The following is a 12,154-nucleotide window of genomic DNA, read 5'->3' on the forward strand; positions in this document are numbered from 1 at the left end:
AGCAGGAAAGTCGATGTTTCTAGCATAAGCCCTTCTTCAGGAATGTGGTGGGGGATCTTGGCTGAGAGATAAATAGGGAAGTGGGGATAGGAGGAAGGTAGCTGGGAAGGCAATAAGTGGATGCAGGTGGGGAGCCTCCAATCTCTCAGTTTCGCAACTCCACACTGTCTGGTTCTACCTCTTACCCAAACACCACAAACCTGACTGCCCTGGTAGACCTATTGTCCCACTGGCTCCTACCTATTGATTGAATTTATCTCCTCATATCTTGACACCATCCTGTCCCCCTTGGTCCAGGAATTCCCCACATATATTCGGGATACCACCCAAACCCTCCACCACCTCCGTGATTTTCGTTTCCCTGGCCCCCAACACCTCATTTTCACTATGGACATCAGTCTCTATGTATGTCCAACCGCCTTGGTGAAGACCCTCAAGCCATCCGTTTCTTCCTCTCCCGCCAACCCAACCAGTACCCCACCACTGGTCACTCAGTCGATTGACTGAACTGGTCCTCGCCCTTAACGACTTCCCCTTCAAATCCTCCTGCTTCCTTCACACCAGAGGGGTAACCATGGGCCCCAGCTGTGCCTACCTCTTTGTAGGATATGTGGAACAGTCCATCTTCTGTAGTTACACTGGTACCATTCCCCGCCTTTTCCTCTGCTACATTGATGACTGTATCAGCGCCATCTCATGCTCGCATGAGGAGGTTGAACAATTCATCAACTTCACAACGTCTTCTACCCTGACCTTAAGATCAGATAGACCATTTCTAACACCTCTGTCCCCTTCCTGGACCTCTCCATCTCCATTTCCGGCAATCCACTAACCATTGATATCTACTTCAAACCCACCGACTCCCACAGCTACCTTGACTACACCTCCTCCCATCCTCCTCCTGTGAAAACGTGAACCCTTACTCCAAAATCATCTGCCTCCATTGTGTCTGCTCCCAGGTGGAGCAATTCCATTCCAGGACATGCCAAATATCCTCCTATTTCAAGGACCACAATTTCCACCCCCACATAATCAACAATGCCCTCCAGTGCAACTCCTCCACTTCCCGCAACTCCACCCCTCCAACCGGAACAAGGATAGAACCCCCCTCGGTCCTCAGCTTCCACCCCACTAATCTCCAGATGCAGTGCTTCATCCTCCACCATTTCCACCATCTCCAATCAGACCCCACTACCAAATACATATTTCTCCTCTCATCCCTATCTGCGTTCTGCAGAGAACACTCCTCTGTGACTCCCTCGTGAGGTCCACAGTTCCCACCAACCCACCCTTCACACCTGGCACCTTGGCCTGCTGCCACATGAGTGAAAAGCCTGCTCCCACATCTCCCCCCTCATGCCCATCCAAGGCCCCAAAAGACTTTGTCACATCTGGCAGAGATTTTCCTGCACATCCACTCACCTCATCTACCGTGTCCGTTGCTGTCGATGTGGTCTCCTCTACCTCGGGGAGACAGGACGCCAACTTGCTGAGCATTTCAGGGAGCACCTCTCGGATACACCCATCGAACATCCCTATCGCCCTGTGGCTGACCACTTGAACTCCCCCCCCCCCCCCCCCCCCCCCAAACTCCCTCAAGAACATGCAATTCCTGGGCTGCCTCTACCGTCAAATCCATGTAACCCCCCCAACTGGAGGAAGAACGCTTCATCTTCCACCTTGAGATCCTTCAACCAAAAAGCGTCAACCAAAAAGAGTTTCCAAATCTCCTGTCCTCCTACCTCATCCCAGATCCAACCCTCCAACTTGGCACCGTCCTCTTGAACTGTCGTACTTGTCCATCTTCCCTCCCCACTGACCTTAACTTAACACCTTCCCAGCAACCGCCCCCCCCCCCCCCGCTCCCACCACGTTTCTGTTGTAGGGCTTATACCCAAAATGTTGTTTGTCCTGCTCCTTGGATGTTTCCTGACCTCTCTGCTTTTTCAGCGCCACACTTTCTGACTCTGACTCTCCCGCATCTGCAGCCCTCATTTTCTCCTTGTGCACATCATTCTGAAAAAAAACAGTCAGCTGTACTTTATTGCCAAGCTTTGTCCCACCTCACTAGTGGATTCTTTTCGCCCCTGAATCTTTCTAGTTCAGAGTTCCTATCGGCATGGATGCCAGCAGGTCTCAGGCTTCAATCTGCCATTCCAAATCAGTGTTCCATGGCCTGTATCTTTCTTTCTCCTGCACGCTCTCGCAAAATTCTGCTCTGACTACTCTTAGTGATTGTTACAATGCATGCATCATCTTGGCACAGTTCTAAAGAGTCCTGAGAAAGCCTCATGAACTTAAGTGCAAAAACAACAAATATCTTCAGTTTTTCCTTCTTAATTAGTAAAAGCATTATGTGACATCATTTAGGACGAAGGAAGGTTCTGTGGAACAGTATCAAACACGACATTGTGCTGTCTCACCTTGACTACTGGCACCCTCACAGTATTCACTGAAAGCACTGCAATTGTGGAGTTTAATCCTGGCGCATTCCTTTGAAAATACAGTTTAGTAAGATCTGGTAGAGGTGTGTGTACTTATGATCTGTCGCAGTTTCAAATGTATTTGTAATCTCTACAGCTTAGCCCCCTAAGCCGCTGAAATTCTCAAAAAAAATTACACTAATCTGTTTGCATACCAGCAGCAATTATATGGTGGAATGATGGAGCAGGTTTGAGGGGCTGAATACCTACATCTCCTGTTTCCTATTTTCGTAGGGTCATTTATTTGCCTTTTTGACGGAACTCGAGCTGATTAGATTTGTTCCTAGTTTGCTGTGTCCACCTTCGACAAAATCTCCCAGTTACAAGTGACTGCATTCAGGAAAAAAAAAATCTTCGAGTAAAAAATGAGGTCTGCAGATGCTGGAGATCACAGCTGCAAATGTGTTGCTGGTCAAAGCACAGCAGGTTAGGCAGCATCTCAGGAATAGAGAATTCGACGTTTCGAGCATAAGCAGTTGCAAATGTGTTGCTGGTCAAAGCACAGCAGGTTAGGCAGCATCTCAGGAATAGAGAATTCGACGTTTCGAGCATAAGCCCTTCATCAGGAATGTAGCTCTGATGAAGGGCTTTTGCCCGAAACGTCGATTTTCCTGCTCCTCAGTTGCTGCCTGACCTGCTGTGCTTTTCCAGCACCACTCTGAGCTGAACTCTGGTTTCCAGCATCTGCAGCCTTCAGTTTTGCCTCATATGAGGGATCACCCTATCAGTGCCAAGTCCGAGTACCCATGTTGGGTTGACAAAGGAGTTAAGGTTAATATGAACCAGACAGGAAAGTGGAGTTAAAGCTGCAGTCAGAACAGAACGGTCAATATATAGTTGAATGGTGAAGCAGATTTGAGGAGCTGAATACTGACACCTCTTGTTTCTTATTTTCTTGAGTTCATTTATTTTCCTTTTTGGTGGAACTCTAGATGATTTGTTCCTAGTCTGGAAAGGCTAAGACTTGATGTGCTTCCTGTTTTGCAAGTTGATTACAGGTAGCTTAGCTCAGACCCTGGATCTTCTCTCTTTTTTTTGAACTTGGTATTAATGTATGGGATGCCTTTGATTGCAACACAGTCTTCAAACGTTTTAAACCCTGTAGCATTAGCTTGCGGAATTGAGCTGAAATAAAGACCAGCTACAGTGAGAGTGGGTTGATGAACATTCTCTGAAAGCCCTTTGATAGCACTGTACCATTTTTTTAAAAAGTGTGCTATATATTTCAAAGATCCCAATTCGGGATATTTTGAAAGAAATTTGAAACCTGTTTTTAAGGTTGTTGCAGTGCCGCAATGAATTTATTTGTTGTCACGTGTACCAAAGTACAGTGAAAAGCTTTGCTTACCAGCGGTTCAAGTAAATGATAGTCAGCAAGGATGTGCAGAATATAAGAAATACACAGAAGCATAAAAGTGACATTACACAAGTGTACACAGGTGTACAAGAGACATCAGCGTTAGCAAGATACTTGCAGAATTACATTTTGTTTTGCTCAAAAGCTGCATGAATCCATGTCAGATTCTGTAAATCTGTTTTTTAGGTTAGAATCAGTCTGACCATTGCGGCACAGACAGCCTCACACAGGGCACCTCACACCTTCAATGTATTATCAGTGCTGACATGACACCAGCTGTTCAAGTTCACTTGAGAATGTAACTTGAAAAAAGTTCTGCGATTTACAGATGAAAGAACTGAAACCAACATGTTCATTCTAAAAGATGAGAGACTTAACAAACAATCCAGGTCTTTTTCAATATATAATTTCAGTTACATTACACTGTAAACTTTCGCTATAAATTCTGTGTCTTACAATCTTATACTCCACAATCACCTGATGAAGGAGCAGCGCTCCGAAAGTTACTGCTTCCAAGTAAACCTGTTGGACTATAATCTGGTGTTGTGTGATATTTAACATTGTACACCCCAGTCCTACACCGGCATCTCCAAAGCATTATTTGAGGCTAGACAATCCGTTCAGTAATCTAATAATGGCCAGAAGGAAGCTGTCCCTGAACCTACTGTTGCAAGTATTTAAGCTTCTGTATCTTCTACCTGATGGAAAGGATTGTCAGAGAGGGTGGTGCCACCTGCACTAGGGTGTGAAGAGTTTTTTGATGTTGGCAGCATTTCGGCGCCAGCGAGCAATGTAAATGGAGTCCAAGGATGGAAGGTTGGATCTCGTGATGGCTTCGGCTGTGCACACCACCTCTGTAGTTTCCTGGGCAAAGCAGTTGCCATATCAGGCTGTTAAGCACCTGGACAGTATGCTTTCAATTGTGCATCTGTAAAAGTTGGTGAGAGTCCTTTTGGACATTGCAAATTTCCTGAGCTGCCTGAGGAAGAAGAGGCGTGTTGTACCTTCTTGACTGTCGCAACGACATGGGAAGACCAGGACAGGTCATAGAGTCACAGAGATGTACAGCATGGAAACAGACCCTTCAGTCCAACCCGACCAGATATCCCAACCCCGAGGAAGTCGGGCGCTTTCCTGGCTTTCCATGGACCTCCCATCCATGGACTCCATTTATATGTTACGTTGTTACAGAAAGGCTGCCAACATCATTAAAGACCCCTCCCACCCCGGTAATATTTTCCTCCATCTTCTTCCTTCAGGCAGGAGATACAGAAGCTTGAGCTTCAGTTCCGTTGATGTAGATGAGGCGTGTTCTCCTCCTTTCTTGCTAAAGTCAATGATCAGTTGTTTAATTTTGCCAAAGTTGGGGGAGAGAGTGTTCTCATTGCTCTACCTCATTAAACCCTCTATCTCCCGACTGTATTTTGACTTGTCGTTGTTAGACATCCGGCCTACTACGGTGGTGTCATCAGCGAACTTATGGCATTCGTTCAGAATTTGGCAACACAGTGGTGGGTGAACAGGGAGTACGGTAGAGGCTGACAACGTATTCTTGGGGGGGCTCCAGTGTCGAGTGTTATTGTGGAGGAGGTGCTGTTACCTATCTTCCGTGTGTCGGAAAGCTAAGGATCCAGTTACAGAGGGTGGAGCTGAGAGCAAGGTCTCGGAGGTTTGAGATCAGTCTGGAGGGGATGATACTGTTGAAGACAGAACTGTAGTTAGTGAGCAGGAATCTGAAGTAGGTGCCCTTGTCCAGATGCCCCAGAGATGAATGCAGAACGAGGAATATGGCATTCGATGTGAACCTGTTAAGATGGTCGGCAAGTTAGGCTGGGAGTCCGGAGTTAATATTGGCCAGGATCAGCTTCTCAAAGCACTTCATGATTAATGAGGTCAGAGCCCCTGGGTAGCAGTCATTAAGGCACATTGCATGTGCATCCTTAGGTATGGAGATGATGGTGGTCTCCTTAAAGCAGGTGGGGACTGAGGCTTGTCAGAGGGACAGTTTGAAGATGTCACTGAAACCTCCACTAATTAGACCACACGGGGTCTAACTGCTTGACTGGGGATACCGGCCAGGCCTGTCGCTTTCCTTGGGTTGACTCCTAGGAAGACCAAGTTATCGTCTGCTGCGGTGACCGAGGGAGCAGGTGTGTCCAGGGTTGTCAGGGGAGGTGGCACTGCACTGCTGGCATTCTGCTCAAACTGAGCATAGAAAGCATTGAGTGCATCAGAGTGCTTATATCTTTGCCCGCTATCTTGCTCTGCTTCATTTTGCATCCAGTAATGTTGTTTCAGCCTCCCCATAAGCGGTGGGAGTCTGTTTTGCAAGTGTTTAGAAGCACATAAGCATCGTTTTGCGCTGTCATTAAATTATTAAAACAACCTTCTCCACAGTGACAAGCAAAGAGATGCACCACAGACTCAATTCACATTCAGACCTAGGACTTAAACCTTTCCCCCTCAGTCCCTCTTTTCTCTCTCGCACCCTAACTGCTATGTAGCCAAATGTTGCACATGTTCATATTACTGATGAAATTACACAGGCGATGTTTACATTTCCATCACGTCCAAGTCAAAATCCAGTAAATGTTTGTCTTTCTCTCAAAGTGAAGTTTATTTAGGTAAGCAATAGCCAAGGTTTTGTTGTCTGATCTCATTGTTTTCCATCAGCATGTTCAGGTTGGTCTGTGCCAGATGTGAGATGGTTTTTTTTTTCATTTGAGTGCTGGCTGTTTTTTCCTTGTGTTGTGAGTAACGTCGAAAGGTTTTCACAGAACTCACTGTTTTGCTACGAGCTCCCACTTCCTGTTCAGTGCAAAAATTTGCTGGAACACTGATGTACTTTTTATTTTAGGCTTCTCTCTGTAAACTCTGCCATTGGGAGACTGTACCAGCCCCTGTATAACGTCACTGACATCTGCTGACTAATCGCATTTTTAAAAAATATGTCATCCTACTTTTATCCCTAGAGTAAAAACAAGTTCAGGAAATAATATGTAGTGAGAATGAGTACACAAGTTTTGAATCCCTTGTGTTTGTTGTCACTTTCTGTCCTGTTAGTAGGATTAAGATTAAACTTGTTAATGCCATAATGCACAACACAAATATTAAATGTAATAACTGCAGGTGGTCATTTTACACTGTTTGTGAAACAAGAAATTAAGTTATCATCGAACTAAGGTTCCAGTTCAATTGCAGCATTCAGCAGGTTATCCAGATTTTTGGGTGTTGTGATTAGGATCTCAATTCATTTAAAAAATACATTTTCACCAGAGGCACGCTCATAATTTTCAAAAGTGAAAGCATTTAGTGTTTCCATATCTGCTGCATTTTATAGTATTTTGTTTTTCCAATCTGATGTCCTCTCTTCTGAATCTAATAGCTGTAGTTTCACGGGTACCAGCTGATTTGCACCATCCAAAGATATTTAAGTACGATGTGTAAGAATGTGCCATTAAATCATAATACTTTGTTGGATATTTGGTGCAGTCACAATGAGCTAAATAGCCTCCGTGTGCACACAACACTTCTGTGATTCTGAGATCTCACCATTCACGTTATTAGCAGGCCAGACAACCAGATGGTATCATACAGATTGGTAATATCCTGGTTATACAGATCGGTGATATCCTGGTTATACAGATTGGTAATATCCTGGTTATCTTTAGGAACCATAACCATGTTCATAGATCAGCTTCAGAATTTAGATTAGATTAAATTCCTTACAGTGAAGAAACAGGCCCTTCAGCCCAACCAGTCCACACCGACCCTCCGAAGAGTAACCCACCCAGACCCATTTCCCTCTGACTAATGCATCTAACACTATGGGCAATTTAGCATGGCCGATTCACCTGACTTGCACATCTTTGGATTGTGGGAGGAAACCGGAGCACCCAGAGGAAACCCATGCAGACACAGGGCGAATGTACACACTCCGTACAGACAGTCGCCCAAGGCTGGAATCAAACCTGGGTCCCTGACGCTGTGAGGCAGCAGTGCTAACCACTAAGCCACCGTACTGCCCCCTTGAAACTTATTTTTTTCTAAATTGTGAAAATAAAAATCAGATCTATGCTAAAATGTTCCTGAAGTTATTAGTTTGTCATTAAAACTCAACCAAGTTGTCTGATAGTTTTTGACATGATCCAGTTGATTGCTCCTGCCCTAAATCGATCCCCCCCCCCCCCCCCCCCCCCCCCCCCCTTGCTGGAGAGTAACAAGTGTGGTTTTAACTGTTCTTCGCCTTTATGGGTAAGAAGAGAGGAATGAGGACAAGACTAGTTGCAAGTTGTTTTATTCCAGTTTTCCACAGTACACACTACTATTGGCTGGTCTCCCACCGGAGCTCCAGCAACCAGAATGACCCAAAGAAATTGGGCTAGGGTCCTGAAGTAATTTGATGCTGCTGCCATTATCATTATTGTAGACTGGAAATCATGTGTATATTTAATTCTTTTTATCCAAATTTTAGACGTCACCAGCTTCTTCAACCGTTTCGAAGCAACTCCGCATTAAGGCTTCGCAGTCGGTGGGCGACATCCTCAGCACCATCCCTCAGCCACCAGAGTCACGGGGCAGGCACCTCTCTGTTGGTGAGTACCAGACCTTTAACAGTTGGAAAAAATGTTAACTAGTTCCTACAGTATAGGTGATGCAATAAAAATAGGCCGTGTCACTACATGTTCACATTACTGAAGAAATTACTGTAGAAACATTTGTAGAAACCCAGAAGCCAGGGTTTATTTCTTTAACCATTTTAGATCTATTTCCAAACAAGTTAAGCAGAGTGCATTATGGGTTTAGACTATCAAGTTGGAATCTTGATTTTTGGTGGTGCTGCCAATGTTTGAGCAAGATTAGATCTTAAACTAAGTTTTGAAATGACTTTTAAAATGTTATAAAACCTGCAGGCAAAGACTGGGAATTGGATATTTTAATGTTGCTTTGCCATATACCTCACTGGTTATGTTGATGTGACTATTTCTAACGTATGGGTATCATATGTCTGTGAACTGGGTAGTCCCATTTCAAGCATGAGTGCCTGGAACAGCAAAATTTAAATTCCGTTTTCTAAACCTCCCTTTAAAACTTAGATATATGTCTGCATATATATTTTTAAAGACAATGTATGTCCCTGTCTTAGACCAGGTAAAAGGAGGCAGAACTATTCACAAACGGGCCCTTGCTCTATAAAGGTTTCTTCATTTAAAGTAAACAGTTGAGTCTGGACCATTTCGATCATGTGTAACTCATCATCCAGCTTCAAAATCCAAGAGCTTTTTGAACTCTTACCTGAATTGTTTCATTCTAACATTGACTATATATAGACATTTTACAGGAATGTAGCGAAGCTATTGCAGGTGGAGTGTGAAATACTCAAGATTGTGCCAACACATGATGCCTTTTTAAACTAGTCTTTTGCCTCTACTTTGTCCATATACCTCTATTCCCTGCCTATATGTGTACCTATCAAGTTGCCTTTTAAACATTGTTATTGTATCCATCTCCACCTTTTCCTTTGGCAGTATATTCTAGACACTTGCCACCCTCTGTAAAAACAAAACTAAAACTTGCCTCTCACATCTCCTTTAAACTTACCCCTTTTTACTTTAAACCTACGTACTATGGTATTTGACATTTCTACCCTGGGGAAAAGACTCCAACTATCCATGTCTCTCATAATTTTGTAAACTTCTCAGGTCACCCCTCATCCTATGACACTTCAGTGAAAATAGACCAGATGTGTCAAATCTCTTCTCCAATACCCTCCAATTTGTCAGCAATGTCCTGGCAAACCGTTTCTATACCCTCTGCAAAGCCCCCATGTCATTCTGGTAGTGTGGCAATCGGAATTGAACACAGAATTCCAAATGTGACTGAACTGAAGTCGTATACAGCTGCAACATGACTCTGTGCCCCCGCCAATGAAGACATTCGTGCAATATGCCGCCTTGACCACCTTATCCACTTGTGTCACCACTATCTGGGAATTGTTGGCCTGTAAGCCCAGGTCCCTCTGTATGTGATGCTCCTGAGGGTTCTGCCGTTTATTGTATACTTACATCCTGCATTAGATTTTCCAAAATGCATTGCCCCTTATTTGTCTGGATTAAACTCATTTGCCATTTTCCACTCAAGGCACCAGCTGATCTGTATCCTGCTGTATCTCTGGCAATCTTCCACGCTACCTGCAATTCCTCAATCTTTGTGTCATAGAATTGTAAAATCTCTACAGTGTAGAGCTTATCGATTCGACACCGACCCTCTGAAGAACATCCCACCCAGACCCACCCGTGGAACCCTGCATTTCCCATGGCTAATCCACCTCATCTGCACACCTTTTGGACTGTGGAGGAAACAGGAACATCCGCAGGAAGAGAATGTACAGACTCCACAGAGACAGTTGCCTGAAGGTGGAATCAAACTGGGTCCCTGACTTTGAGGCAGCAGTGCTAACCACAGCCACCATCCCATCTGCATCTTACTAATCAGGCCACCGACATTCTCCTCCAAGTCACTCACCCTGTAGAAAACCACTAGTCATAGACCGTCAGTCAGAAAATCACCCTTCTGTCTTTGATGTTAAATCCAGTTCTGTAACCATCTTAGCAGCTCACCATGCATCCAGTGTGACTTCACCTTTTGTATCAGCCTGCCATGAGGGACCTTGTCAAAGGCCTTATTGAAGTCCATATGGACGACATCTACCTCTCTGTCGTCATCAGTCATCTTTGTCACTTGCTTAAAAAACTCAATCAAGTTTGTGAGGCAGGTCCTTCCCTGTATAAAGACATGCTGCTTATCACAAGTAAGTCCACATTACTTCCAAATGTGAGACAATCCTATCCCTAAGAATCCTCTCCATTAGTTTCCTGGCCAATGACGTAAGGTTCCTCAGTCTGTAATTTCCCAGATTATCCCTGTTGCCCCTCTTAAAGGAACAATGTTGTCTATTCGCGGGTTCTCTGGGAACCTTCCTGTGACTAAAGAGGATACAAAGATTTTGTAGAAGGCCCCAGCAGTTTCCTAACTTGCCACCCTCAGTATTTTGAGGTAGATTCTGTTAGGTCCTGGGACTTATCAACCTTAACATGAACCTTAATCTGTTCGAATTCTCTGAGGAGGTAACGAGCAGGTTGAGATGTTATCTATCTGGACTTGCAGAAGACCTTTGGTAAGATGCTGCACAGGAGGCTGCTGAATAAGATAAGGGCCCATGTGCTAGAAGCCATGTACTAGCATGGCTTCTAACACATAAGTCCTGATGAAGGGCTTATGCCCGAAACGTCGATTCTCCTGTTCCTTGGATGCTGCCTGACCTGCTGTGCTTTAACCAGCAACACATTTTCAGCTCTGATCTCCAGCATCTGCAGACCTCACTTTTTACTCGAAGCCATGTACTAGCAAGGATCGAAGTTTGGCTGTCTGGCAGAAGGCAGAGAGTGGGGATCAAGTGGTCCTTCTCAGGATGGCAGTTGGTGACAAGTGATGTTCCTCAAGGCTCTCTGTTGGGATCATAACTTTTCATTTTATATCTTAATGATCTGGATAAAGGCACTAAGAGAACTCTGGCTAAGTTTGCAAATGATTCAAAGATAAGTGGAGGGGCAGGTAATATTGATGAGATAGGGAGGCTGCAAAAAGGTTAAGACAGGTTAGGAGAGTGGGCAGAGACGTGGCAGATGAAATACAACTTGGGAAAGTGTGAGGTCATGCGTTTTGATAGGAAGAATAGAGGCATGGACTACTTTCTAAATGGGGAGAAAATTCAGAAGTCTGAAGTGCAAAGGCACTTGGGAAGTCCGAGTCCAGGTTTTTCTTAAAATAAACGTGCAGGTTGCATTGGTTTTAGGACGGCAAATACAATGTTGTCATGCATTTTGAGAGGACTAGAATATCAAAGCAGGGATGGACTTCTGAGGCTTTATAGGGCTCTGGTCAGACCACATTTAGAACATTGTGAGCAATTTTGGGCTTCACATCTCCAGAAAGATGTATTGGCCCTGGAGCAGCATGTTGACAAGGATGATCCCAGGAATGAGAGGCTTAACGTATGAAAAAGGTTTGAGGACTCTGGGATTATACTTGATGGAGTTCAGAAAGATTAGGGGGATCTGATTGGAACTTACAGAATACTGAACGGCCTGGACAGGGTGGACGTGGGGAAGATGTTTCCATTGGCAGGAGAGACTAGGACCCGAGAGCAAGCCTTAGAGTCAGGGGAAGACCAGAGATGAGCAGAAATGTCTTGAGCCAGAGAGTGGGGAATCTATGGAATTCATCCACAGATGGTTGTGGAGGCCAGGTCATT

The 12,154-nt window shown here is 44.6% G+C and overlaps 1 protein-coding gene across 1 annotated transcript in view; it reads left to right on the forward strand.

Moving 5' to 3' along the window:
- map3k3 (mitogen-activated protein kinase kinase kinase 3) overlaps positions 1–12,154 on the forward strand; it is a 154,376-nt gene that overhangs the window by 59,835 nt on the left and 82,387 nt on the right. The window contains exon 7 of the mRNA XM_060849071.1: positions 8,315–8,435. Within this exon, the coding sequence (XP_060705054.1) occupies positions 8,315–8,435 (121 nt within the window). The remainder of the gene's footprint in view (positions 1–8,314; positions 8,436–12,154) is intronic.

Source organism: Hemiscyllium ocellatum, chromosome 32, assembly GCF_020745735.1.
Source record: "Hemiscyllium ocellatum isolate sHemOce1 chromosome 32, sHemOce1.pat.X.cur, whole genome shotgun sequence".
Classification (NCBI taxonomy): domain Eukaryota; kingdom Metazoa; phylum Chordata; class Chondrichthyes; order Orectolobiformes; family Hemiscylliidae; genus Hemiscyllium; species Hemiscyllium ocellatum.